Genomic DNA, 13,590 nt, shown 5'->3' with positions numbered 1-13,590 from the left:
TCCCTTGAGCCTCTGGGAGGTTGAAAAAGGCCCGAAAATCAGCTGGGAGGCAGGCACATGCGCAGTGAGGTAAGTTTGCTTGGGGCTCGCATGCCCGCACAAATGGCTCTGTGTGCCACCTGTTTGCCATCATGGTGCTAGAGGATGGTAGAGTGCGAAAGGCATTCAAGTCCAGGCATGGTTGTGGTTTCTACAGTTGTGATCCTAGGAGTAATGGTTCTTTGGCAGAGGTAAAGCTACTAGAGAGGAATTCATGACAGTTGCTTGGCAGTGAGCACCCTCTGGGTGTGCCAGGTGCCAAATCTATGCCCAGGCTTTGTCCTTGAGCTGAGGATCTTTATGTCAACCCTGAAGCGGACCTGACTGAGGCCATCTTTGTGGCTTCAGGCATGGAAGAAGAAGGGACAGAGAGGATGGAAATAGCCAATTGGGGATTTGTAGTCAAAACAAAAGATTTTCCTGTGGGAACCAAGGACATTCCAACAGGTGGCTGGGCGAGAAGCAACTGGCCAGCACTTCCATTGGACAATGTGACTGATGACTTGTGGGAAGGGAGAACTTTTATTTTTTAATCAGGTGAAAATTGCAGGAACTTTCAGAGTTGGTTTTCACCAGTTGTGCCAATATGATGTATCCAATAAATTGTCCACCTGCCTCGGAATTCTGCTTTCTATGAGTTCATTCCTTGGAATGCTGACATATGTCAGAAATGGTGTAGGGTCTCCCACTTAGGTGGTGGGTTGGACTAGATGACCTACAAGGTCCCTTCTAACTCCAATTATCTGTTATATCTGTTATATTATCCTGAAGACTGAAGACTCTGTTTTACTTTTAGCCAACAGGAGCCTCCATGTAGGAGTCATCATAGGGGCTGTGACTGCTTTAATTCTTCTGGTGTCTGGAATCATCTGGATAAGTAAGTAAGGAGGAAATATTTTTTGCAGCTTGTTCTTCCTTCTGCCCTCACTTCCCACTGGAAAGGTCTTAGGATGATGGATCTGCTTTCACCGGATCCTTTCTGAATAACTTTCAAACAAGCTGATCTGAAGTCTTGCCCCATGTTCTTCTCAGCCTCTACTTCCATTTGCATGCGAACCTGCATGAGTGCTTGTGTTACAGTGCTTCCATCCTCAACCCCAAGATGCAAACTCTCTGCCTTCAGGATACAATTGGAATATTTGGAACAAGTTTTGGGTTCACTCATAAAATGGCTGCTAGAAAGGGCTTGCATGTTTGTTAAGTACCTGTCCATGGGGCCAGTATAACCAGCTATAAAGCTACAATTTATTTGCTTATTTGTTTATATATGTATGTATGCATTTATGTATGTATGTATGTATGTATGTATGTATGTATGTATGTATGTATGTCCTATTTACAAACCATCCACTTACCTCGTAGATTGACTCTGGGAGGTGGTGCACAAATAGACGTAAACCCATAAACACTATATATAAAAGAAGCAGGTACTTTGCACGGCAGATGGCTAATTTATTCTTGTTTAAGTTTGAAATATTAAAATTAAGAATGCAGGGTCAAGTCAAGGGGCCAATTCGTGGAAGGTTCTGAAGATATGTGAGCATCAACCTGTTTTTACACAAGGTCTCATATATTTATACATCATATATTTATTCCCTCAATTTAGTGTGTTGTCCCCATTTCAGTAACCAAAACCACATTCACAAGACTTCCCAGGGTCACATCATGTAGCCCCAAAGAATCCAAGGGATAAATCCAGCACAAATCCCATAGGAATTCTAACCATACTCCAACTTTCTATGTTTGGAGAGTAGAAGCATGGTGACTTGGTGGCTTAATAACACTGGAGATAGTCTTTGTTTGAGTCCTAGCACTGCATAACAGGGTGAACTCCCGTTACTCACCTTAGCTTCTTCCTACCTAGCAATTTGAAAGTATGTTCTATACGAGTAGATAAATAGGTACCTCTTCAGTGAGGAGTTGAGCCAGTGCTTCATGTGTATAGTTAAAATCCCCCCTGGCCCTGAACCTTCCCAGTTGCGATTCCCATTTTAAGGTGACTTTGGTGAAAAGAGAGGGCCTTGGATGATACTGCAAGAAAGCTGCTCATGTTCCTTTCTGATGTGGAGTTAGCTCGCCCACTTGGGAAGTACCCAAGTGTGAACCAAACAGAGCTAGCAAACAGGCAGCCAAACTACTACTCTGCCTCAGAAGTGGAGCCTCCTGGCTAATGTAACATCGTCATATGCTAAATAAATAAACAACATGTTTGGGGAAAGGAAAAACAATTTACAACAAGGATTAAAATCTTGGACAAAGCTCAGGAGAGAAAAATGTTCTGAATCCTTGAACTTGCTGTTCGGTTGAGTGCCTGAGGATTTCCAGCAATAGCACTTGTACTCTAGGCCTATTTTCATTTAAAAAAATGAAATCGCCCTCCTTGATACAAAAGGGTGGTATCTGGAGGTGTCTGTCTTCCAGCACTGACCCCCATTCTATCCCTGCAGGACATCAAAGAAAGGAGAGCGAGAACAGCTAAAGAGCATCCAAAATCTTGGCCGCTTTGGGACTTCTTTCCAGATTCTTTGGAGAATCAACCTTAAGAGCTTCTTTCAGCCCCAGCCTCAGGACAGGCAACTCAATCTGCCTGCCTGCTTTGCCTGTTTTGGGGTAAAAGTTGCTCTTTTTTATAAAAAAATCAATATTTATATAAATATTTTTAATATTAACATAAAAGCTATGCCCAGCCAGTCACATGACCACCAAGCCACACCCACAAATTAGGCCATGCCCACAGAACCGGTTAGTGGACCCTGGGATTTAAAATTATGAGTTTGGTGGTCCCTGAAGTCCAAAAGGTTGGTGACCCCTGAACTAGATAACATCATCATCAAGGGTGGTATTTGTCAGGAATGTAAGTCACCTAACAGTTGGGTTGGAAAATATATAAACCAGGACAGACATTTTAATACTGTCTCTTTAAGGGAATGCTAGAATTGTAATTGGGTGTGGTTCCTCAAACGGCCATAAGATGGAGCCAGAAACTTGGGTTGTTCTGTTCTGTTGTTGCTGAGAGTGTTGCTGTTCCTGCATTTCCCTATTGACTGTTGCTGATCATCGTTATTCTTGGATTTGATGTAAGTCTGTTACTGAACTGTTTTTGATACTGGAACTTTGTTATTGGATTATCCCTGGACTGAAAACTGCTTTAACCATGAATGACTTGGACTGCTTGTTGGACTTTGCTTAACTGTTCACTGGAAGTAAAAACCTACATTTTACTATACAGTGTATCTGTGTGCTAGTTGTGTGTTATTTCTCACCACTCTCACTATGTCTCCCTGTATGCAGTGGTAAAAAAAAAATTGAATTCCACCCCTGATCTCCACAGTCAGTATTAGCGATTAGCACTGATGAAGTTATGTAGTTTGGGTAATGAAGTATCTGCAAGAAAATAGACAAGCTCAGAGAGCTCCAAGGACCTCTCATGTCAACCCTGAGCTACAAATATTCTCCTTTATTGTGACCAGATGCTTGCAAAGGATGTAAATCCTCCCATTTCCCCCCAGTCAATTAAAACTGAAGAAGCTTCTTGGATGAGAAGTGAAATGTTTTCAAAACAATAACAGCAACAAAAGAATGTCCAGTTTGCCTTTTGGAAAAAGTACCTTTGGGACGGCCATGACATGGATGATTAAGAGTTTTCACAACAAGCAACTTTTGCGAATATTTCCTATACATTGGGAATCGGTTGAATTGGTGAATCGCCCACTTGGCATGGTTTGCTTTCTTTCATGGTCTCTGTCTTGTCTTGCTAACCTCATACATTAAATTATTGTGTGTTGATAAAATATTGGGTTTAAACTTTTTTCATATGTTTATACAGAGAAGGCTTATACTGAGGACAAGCTCTTGTTAAGTAGCACTAGCACTAGCAATAGCACTTAAACTTATCTACCATTTTATAGTGCTTTACAGCCCTCTCTAAGCAGTTTACAGAGTCATCCTATTGCCCACAACAATCTGTGTTTTCATTTTACCCACCTTGGAAGGATGGAAGGCTGAGTCAACATTGAACTTGGTGGGATTTGAACTGCCAAATTGCAGGCAGCTGATAGTCAGCAGAAGTGGCCTGCAGTACAGCACTCTAACCACTGTGCCACTGAGGCTCTTATAGTAATAGTATTTAGACTTATATACTGCTTCACAGTGCTTTACAGCCCTCTCTAACTGGTTTACAGAGTCAGCATATTGCCCCCAACAATCTGTGTTCTTACCGACCTTGGAAGGGAAGAAGGTTGGGTCGATCTTGAACTGGTGAGAATCAAACTGCTGACAGGTGGCAGAATTAGCCTGCAATACTGCATTATAATCACTGTGCCACCATGGCTCATTTAAGGAACACCTTGTAAATTGTTTTTGAGGAAGAGGGAGAGGAGAGCTTCCTACGATGGTTTGTAGTAGCAGTTTATTTCAGACCCAGATAAAGACCTAACCACAGAGAATTGCTTCACCTTTATTTTTTTGTAACTCCTGTATTTACTCCTGTATTTATATGGTTTGATCCTTCCATCCTAATGATCTTTGATTCACAAGCTGGATATGTCAATGTTTGGAACAGGTGTAGTTTTGCTAGCTTATTTTCTCAGAATTCAATCTAAGGCCAGTTTTGTGGACTCTTAAGGTTAATTAGGAAGTGGTGGTTCAGTGGCTAAGATGCTGAGCTTGTTGATCAGAAAGGTCAGCAGTTCGGTGGTTCGAATCCCTAGCACCACGTAACAGAGTGAACTCCCATTACTTGTCCCAGCTTCTGCCAGCCTAGCAGTTCAAAAGCATGTAAAAATGCAAGTAGAAAAATAGGGAGCACGTTGGTGGGAAGGTAACAGCATTCCACACACCTTCGGCATTTAGTCATGTTGCCCACATGACCATGGAGATGTCTTCGGACAGCGCTGGCTCTTCAGCTTTGTAACGGAGAGGATCATTGGCCCCTAGAGCAGGAAACGACTAGCACATATGTGTGAGGGGAACCTTTATCTTTGCCTTTAAAGTTAATTATTGAAAGCTATTGAAATATTGAAACAAGGACACATAGGCTGAAAAACAGCTTCTACCCCAGGGCAGTAACTATATTGAATTCTACTGTACAGTGCAATATTAATGCAATTTCAGGGGTTTTCAATTCAATTGTATAGAATGTGAAGGATGTGTGAGTTTTATTTTTACAGTTATAATGTACACTGAAGATGGCATTTAATTTTGTTGTATGAGGTGCAATGACAATAAACTAAAATAAAATAAAATACACTCACAGAGATCACCTCTAACCAATGTACACTCTGTTGACAATTCCAGTTGTGGATTGTTGGTGATCATTCTTATGGGAACAAAAATTCTGCCTAGTTTGTGTATGTTTCCTATAAAAATAGTCCAATTCCTCATGTTTATTGGAAACAAGGGCACTGCTCAGGGCAGATGCATCTTTCATAGAAAGTCTGGTTTTTCTCTGCAGTTGCCTATATTCAACTCAGGAATTTGCTACCTAGAGTTTTTCGTGTCCTTTTTCAAGAGGAACTGGACTTCCTTGTTATTTCTTTGAAGAGTTCTTTGAAGTCCATTTGCCTCTTGAAAAAGCACCTTTGGGGCAACTATGACTTGGATGACTGAGGATCTCCATAGACATAGAGTTTTTCATCCTAAATTTAATCTGTCTTATTATTTTATCGATATTACCAATGATGGGAATTATGGGAGGTTCCTAAGCCATTAATTCATTTGAAATAAGTAATTGGGATATCTAAAAGTTCTCAGTTAAAGAACTTTTGATTTTACAATGGGTTGGAACAAAAATAAAGTATTCCAACCATTGTGAAATCAAAATTTCTTCAACAAAGCAATGGCTAAGAGTTCAAAAGAATATTAAGATCCTTCAATGTCCTTATTATAAGATGCCACAGAAAAATGTGAAGGCCACCTTTTAATTCATTAATTGATTAATTATCCTAACTTTCTAATATTGCATCTTCAAGCCATACAACCTGGGGTTTGTCCTTAACTGTAGAATAAACCAATAAAGAAGAAGACGTTTGTGGTGTCCAATTTTCCTTAGAAACACAAAGAAGAAGAGGTTTGTGTCAGAGTGTGCAGCACATCATCCAAACAGCACACAATTAAATAATTCTGCAGGATTCATCTACATAAGAAACTTTTTTATATACAATACCATACAGGAGAAGTCGGCATGCTAAATCAGGAACACAGAAGCAATATTCATAGAAGCAAGTAGAGAGATACAGAGGCGAAGATTTACAAAGGGAAAGATGCAAGGACAAACCAACTCTTTTATACAGTTCAGCAAGTCTAAGGCACACCAAGACTGCAAACTGTCTCTTATGGCCCCATACAAACAAATATTATATTTCAGTTTCCAAACAGTCCCCATTGGCTGACCTGTTACCATTATTCAAACAGTCTCCATTGGCTGACCTGTTACCATGTCTATTCAAACAGTCCCCATTGGCTGACCTGTTACCATGTCTATTCAAACAGTCCCCATTGGCTGACCTGTTACCATGTCTATTCCCCATTGGCTGACCTATTGCCATATCTAATCCAAACAGTCCCCATTTGCTGGCCTATTACCATGTCTATTCCAGCTCATAATTTTTATATACTGACAGTTTGCCTCAGAGGGGAAAGTAAGTGGGAGCTCAGCCTGTAGATCTCCAAAAGAATAGTTAGTGGTAGATATGACATCAGGCTAAACTGGTTGTGATAATGTCATTGAAGCCCTGCATTTTTGTGCACTGACATCAACACTTTGTGCACTGACATCATCACAAATATTAAACTGCTGCCATTGCAACCCCATGCCCTACCAATAAGCCTACCATAAACTGGAAGTAGGGTTGGGTGCAACCAAAAGGGAGTTCTCCCCAAAATGAGTCACCCTGGTGCAGAAGTCGATCAGAGCAGAGACACAATTGATGGACTTTCACAAAAATTTTATTGAAGCACTTCAGCAAAAAGGGTCCCAGCTGCTAAAGGAGCTGAGACCCTGAACAACAGCAAAACACAATCTTTTATACATTTGATTTCAAGAAATAGGAAAGTAAAATTTCACAAAGCTATCATCTTTTTGGGGGGAGTTCTACCTTGCTTTTAGTCTACGTGTCCATTTGTCCTTACTTGTGGTTTCTGCTGCTTATCTTCTTTTTTGCAAAATCTTTTAACTTGCTATCTAATTTCAAGTACGTGGTGTTACATTTCCTCCATTTAAAACTTTCACGTTATACAGTTGCATTCTTCTAAGTTATCACTCCCTCCCAAAAAGTGGTTATATAGTATTTCATAGTAGGTGATCCATCAGAGTTGGCAACCAGAACAGAACAAAACAAAACAAAAGCTTGTTAATCCTACATTGTCCTGTGGCTGCTTCATATACTGTATGGAAGTGAAATGTACAAGGAGTGACTTTAAGATTATAGTAATAAAAAAGAGAATATCCCAACCTAGAACAGTTTAACAAAATGAACACACTTTCTATAGCAAGAGTTTTTAAAACAAAGAATGGGTATGTTGACGGCATTTGGGGGGAAAATGAGTAAGAATCAGTTGTTGGTCTATGTTTTCACAATTAGCTGTGCCTTTGTATTCATATCTGATCTTAATAAGATAATATAGCATTTGGGAATGAAGATGCAGCCCAGCAGGCCAGCACTGGAAGCCAAGATGGAGAAGATCTGCACAACCACCATGTACTTTCCTTTGGTGTTCAGGTAGGTAGGAACAAAGGATATCCAGACGCTGCAGAAGACTAGCATGCTGAAGGTGATCAGCTTGGCTTCGTTGAAGGCCCCAGGCAGATTACAGGCCAGAAATGCTACCGTGAAGCAGATGGCAGCCAGGAAGCCAATGTAGCCAAGGGCAACATAAAATATGGCAAGGAATCCTTCATTACATTGAAGTACAATCTCTCCTGGTTGGGAGTGCATGTCAGAATCAGAAAATGGAGGGGAGACCACCAGCCAGATGTTGCAGATGACCACTTGGACTGTGGAAGAGCAAAGAATGATGTAGTTGGCTAACCGCTTCCCCAGCCATCTCCTCACTCTGTTTCCTGGCTTTGTGGCCAGGAAGGCTAACGCAACTGTGATAGTTTTGGCCAAGACAGAAGATATAGCAACTGAGAAGATGATACTAAAGGCTGTTTGTCGGAGAAGGCAGGTAGCTCTCCTTGGCTGGCCAATGAAGAGGAAGGAAGTCAAATAGGAAAGCAGAAGGGAGAACAAGATGCTGTAGGAAAGGTCCTGGTTGTTGGCTTTGATGATGGCTGTTTCTCTGTATTTAACAAAGATTGCTAAAACAAGAAGGGTAGTTAAGGTCAAAAAGAGTGCAAGAGAAGCCAAGATGGCCCCCAGTTTATCATTATAGGCCAGGTAGGTTTTTCCTTTCGGGAGACATTCATCTCACTCTTTATTTGGATGTTGATCTTCTGGACATTTGGTGCAATAATCTGCATCTGCAGAGACAAAAAATATCATCATCTTCAGCCACAACTGTTTTATTTTCGATGGCAATAGTTAAGATACTTTCTGGGTATCTGTGACTGTGAAGGGGCATCTTTCTGCCTTAAAACAGCAGTGGGTGACTGAAGTTAGAACTTATTATTTTGCTCAGTTCAGCCAGTTCATCATCTCTGTTCTTATTTCCTATTGCATTTCTTTTTAAGACGCATGTGTCAGGATTCCGGCAGTTACCCCAATTAAATCATGAGTCTTGAGCCAAACTTCCAAAACTTCAAAAGGATTTATTAGGAGTTAACATGTCCGGCACTGCCTGGGTGTAGCCAAATCTGAGACACATAATTCATTGTCACCCTTGACCCTGGTTTTCCCCCAACCCCTGGGTGTATCATAATTCATATTCTCCAATGGGACACATCCATAGCCAAGAGTCCTCAATCATGTTCACCAGTGAGAAATTTGCATGGCAGAAACTTCAGTCACCTAGAAACTGTCTTTGAAAACTATTTATGGAATGCACTTTTGATTTCCAAGCTGCCACACTGCTCTTTCAAACCCCTTTCCCCCTCCCTTTTTATTGGCAACCCTAAAAAGACCATAGAAATATTTTGAGTTGACAGCATGTTTTATTTTAGATGTATGATTTATTTCAGAAACGGATTAAGAAACTATTAATCTTTTTGATGACAGCCCACTCTATTCCACTCTATTCAATATGATTCAGAAATCAACTATGCAAGGTCAAATCTTCACACAGGGAGAATTATTAACTTTTTGCATTGAAGGGTTGCTTCTGTACTCACACACCTTCCTGAGAGGAGACAGTCCCTTCTGCACAGGGAACACAATCATAGCAGCAAACGGGCTTCGCTTCCTGACCCACTTTGAAAAATCCAGGTGCACAACTTTCCACACAACTGGAGGGAAGCAGACTCTATGCAGAAAAATGGGGAACATAAAGGACTGTTTCTTCTTCTTCTTCTTCTTCTTCTTCTTCTTCTTCTTCTTCTTCTTCTTCTTCTTCTTCTTCTTCTTCTTCTTCTTCTTCTTCTTCTTCTTCTTCTTCTTCTTCTTCTTCTTCTTCTTCTTCTTCTTCTTCTTCTTCTTCTTCTTCTTCTTCTTCTTCTTCTTCTTCATCATCATTTTTAGTCTTTGTCTACCCACTGCAGGATGAAGGCCACTGCAGGATGAAAGAACTATCTATGTGGGTAGATATTAAAAGAAAGGGATTGTAAGGCAGAGTTGGCAAGGGTCCTTAATGAGCAGTTTAGATCCAGGCCAAACCTTCTTTAATTTAACCCAGGTCATTTAATGGAAGAAGATGAATATCCTGAGAATATGCTTTTGGTGAGATCAAAGAGATGGAGTCTAGGAAAGTTTAGAATAGAATAGAATAGAATAGAATAGAATAGAATAGAATAGAATAGAATAGAATAGAATAGAATAGAATAGAATAGAATAGAATAGAATAGAATAGAATAACAGAGTTGAAAGGGACCTTGGAGGTCTTCTAGTCCAACTCCCTGCCTCGGCAGGAAACCTGGAGGTTCCACTGATGGAAATTTTCTTCTTTTTCACTTGTTGATTTTGGAATAGTTTTCAGTGGTAGATTATCTTTGACTCGTCTCTGTTGGCCTTTGAGAGAAATGGTTAGATGGAGTTTTTCCTGGCAACCTTCTAAATGAGCAGCATAATATTTCAGCAATTGCGCATGCTTTGTTTTTTTAAAAAACCACAGGATATGTAATTATGATGGTCCAAAATCAAATACACAAACAGTGCAACAGCAACAAGAAGAACAAAAACATTAAACAACCTCGTCTCCCTGTGAATCTTCTACCTCAGTTTTTGCTATTTTTTTTTTCTATTGCTCATTTTTTGAAGAAATTAAGACTGGTAGCTTCCCTGTCCATTTCTGCAAAATATGACAACAATGAAAAGTATTATACAAATAAAAAGAAAGGGCATTGTTTGAACTGGAAATCCAAACCAGAGCCCCTGAATCAATTGAAGAATGGGAAAATCAAGGTTGCAGTTTATAAGATGTTCTCTGTGACTGCTGTCAGGCAATTGCCCTAATTAAATCATGAGCCTTGAGCCAAGCTTCAAAAGAATCCAAAAGATTTATTAGGAACAACATGACCAGCATTAGCCTGTATGAAGCCAACTCTGGCATACGTAATTTACAGTCACCTGTGAACCTGTTTTCCCCCTGGGTGTATCATAAATCAGATGCTCCAATGAAGCACGTTCATGGGAGAAGTGTCATCAATCACATTCTCCAATTAAGGGATTTTGTGGGCATAAGATCTGGTAGCCTGGTTATAATCTTTTTAAGATAATGATAGAATGTACTTCTGGTTTTAAACTACCATATTGCTCCTTCAGATTACCTCCCTACCCTTGTTTATGGCAACTCTAAAACAGGCATATAAATGCTTTACGAATTGACAATTACTATGAATCCTTGCAGAGCTTCACAAAATTTGAAGAAGTTGACTGGGAATGTGTTAAAGCAGTGGTCCCCAACCTTTTTTGTACCAGGGACCAGTTTCAAGCACAAACACTTTTTCAAGGACTGGGGGTTGGAGGAAGAATCCGAGTTTGGTGGTTTGCTTGCAGACGCTTCATTACCTGACTAGGTAACATCTGATGTTGTTACCTAGTCGGGTAATAAAACGTCTGCCAGCAAACCACCAAGTTCAGGGAGCGCCGGCCCTGCCTCCCTCAGCCCCATCCCTCAGGTATCTCCCTCCCTCCCTCAGGTGTCTGCCTCGTTCCTCTCTCAGTCGCTCTCTCGCTGCTCCACCAGCCCAGGAAGAAACTGCTTCAAAGAAGCCGGGGGTGGCTTTTCCTGTCGCCGCAGCTCCTCCGAAGCGCCCGTTTATCCCAACCCCGCCGCCCGTGCGCAGTTCAATCCACAGTGCTCTGTTCTGCCTGCCTGCCTGCCTTCTTCATTTCGGAGCAGCTTCGGCTGATAAAAAGAGGTGAATAGTTATTATTCTCAGCCAAAGCTGCTCCCAAACAACCAGACAGGCAGGCAGGCAGAACCGCGCGCGGGCGGGCGGGGTGGGGGTAAATGGGCACTTAGGAGGAGCTGCGGCGACAGGAAAAGCCACCCCCTCCCACGGCTTCTTTGAAGCAGTTTCTTCCTGGGCTGGTGGAGCAGCGAGAGAGCGACTGAGAGAGGAACGAGGTGGGAGGAAACTGAAGCCGCTGAGCCAGAGAGCAGGACAGGCTTCGGTTGCTTCCTCCCTCCCCTTCTTTCATTTGTGTCCTTGATCCCCGATCCCAGCAACATTCACCGAAGGCGAAGAAAGCCGCCATTTTTTTAAAAAAAACTTTCTTTGCGGCCCGGTACAGAGTGCTCCACGGACCGGGACCGGTCCGCGGCCCGGTGGTTGAGGACCCCTGTGTTAAAGTATGATGATATTGAAGGGGAGAAATGGGACTACAGTTAATGATTACCCTTACATTCTTTTTTTTTTTTTTAAAAAAACAACCCTTACATTCTTAAACCATTGGGACCTCATAATCATATCCTGGTCAATGAGGAAGTTGGCATCCTGGGATTTGTGTCTTGCAAAGCTCCCAAATTTCACTCTGACCACAGATTTGTTGGGGAACCAAAACCACTTCACAATGTCAAAGTCAGCCGCCAGCTCTCTGTTTTTGCCCAGATACACCCCATCCATGGAATGGTTATAGAACTGGGGATCTTGTAGGAAAGGATGAAACTGGAATGATAAGAACATCTGTATGAACAAAGAAACTCTACAGCCTTTTGAAAAGAGCAATATTTTTAATCCTATGTAATCCTTTTGGTGTCATTTTGGTGGAAAGGATGGGGGGGGTCACTGCAGACAGAAGAAATGCCCTATAAGAAACCAGCTAATGGCATTCAGTTTACCGTATTTTTCAGAGTATAAGACACACTTTTTCCATCCCCAAAAGTGGGTGGAAATGTATATGCATCTTATACAGTGAATATGGCCAAAGCCCTGCCCACCACCCTTTGGCCTCTGCCTCCCAGCAATTTGCCTCCTTGCAGCAAACAGCTTGTTTCAGCTTCAGCATAGCCTGATTAACACAAGCAGCTGATCGTCAGTTGGATTGGTCTCCTGCAGATCAGCTGTTTCAGGGTGCAGGGATCGCCATCACCTATTGCTGCCGCTGCATGCCCCATATTCGGCCTCTGCATCCCATTTTCAGCCTCTGCCTGCACCGTTTTTGGCCTGTCCCAATCCCCCCTGCCCAGAATGGGCTGACAATGGGGCACACAGAGCCCGAAAACAGGATGCAAAGGCCAAAAAATGGGGCGCTTGTGCTAATCAGTCTGTGCTGAAGTTGGCTTTGCTGTTTTCTGCAAGGAGGCAAATTGTTGGGAGGCAGAGGCAGATAGGTGCATTTTATACTTCAGAGCATCTTATACTCCAAAATATATGGTGGTTCTGTGGAGAAAACCCTTTATCTGGATAAAAGGTACCTTCCTGCAGAGAAAAAACAGGGAATATGCCATTCTCCAGAAACAACAGAGAGTTCCACCAAAAATAGAAAATCTTACTTCTGCTCTCCATATGATAATTTTTTCCTTAAAATCATTTATAAATAATTTTAATTGAAGAGTCTTCAGCAGATGGAAAAGGAAATACCTGCCAAGGTTGTAGCCTTTCTACTTCCAAGGTCTTTCCCATTTCCACTAGCTTCCTTCTCTTCCCTCTGAGGAGAAAGGCCAAACTTAGGGCTCATGCCATAGCCCAAATGGTGTTGTATATGTGATGGCTGTCAAGAGACAGGGTGCCTTCAATCTCCTCCTGTGGTAGACTCTCCATGTTTTCATTGTCTTCACATCTTGGCCACCTTTTAATGGAGATGGCAAGTTTTTTAAATGTACATGGAAAAACTTTGTTACCAAACTTATGGATTGAAGAAAATAAGAGTCGAAGGCTGTCCTGTTTAATCTGTTTTTTTGACTGGATGGAGATAGTGAAAATACTGTGAACACGTTGGAAATTTGGAAATTGGAGATTATAGGTGAGATCCCCCATAGCTGTTACAATCCAGATTTTTCCTATGGTAGGTTTTA

General features: G+C 41.6%; 1 protein-coding gene across 1 annotated transcript in view; it reads left to right on the top strand.

Annotated features, from left to right (window-relative positions):
* Positions 1-3,265, top strand: part of LOC113428448 (major histocompatibility complex class I-related protein 1-like) — a 56,936-nt gene extending 53,671 nt beyond the window's left edge. The window contains exons 7-10 of the mRNA XM_087948914.1: positions 836-916; positions 1,527-1,602; positions 2,487-2,641; positions 3,011-3,265. Of these exons, the coding sequence (XP_087805040.1) occupies positions 836-916; positions 1,527-1,579 (134 nt within the window). The 3' untranslated portion in view covers positions 1,580-1,602; positions 2,487-2,641; positions 3,011-3,265. The remainder of the gene's footprint in view (positions 1-835; positions 917-1,526; positions 1,603-2,486; positions 2,642-3,010) is intronic.
* The last annotated feature ends 10,325 nt before the right edge of the window (positions 3,266-13,590 follow it).

This window comes from Notechis scutatus, unplaced genomic scaffold (assembly GCF_049901735.1).
Source record: "Notechis scutatus isolate UNSWTSFEM ecotype Mainland unplaced genomic scaffold, rNotScu1.2 NSCUSCF38, whole genome shotgun sequence".
In the NCBI taxonomy this organism is placed as follows: domain Eukaryota; kingdom Metazoa; phylum Chordata; class Lepidosauria; order Squamata; family Elapidae; genus Notechis; species Notechis scutatus.
Note: the sequence above shows the minus strand (reverse complement) of the source record. Positions and strands in the feature narration are given on the sequence as shown.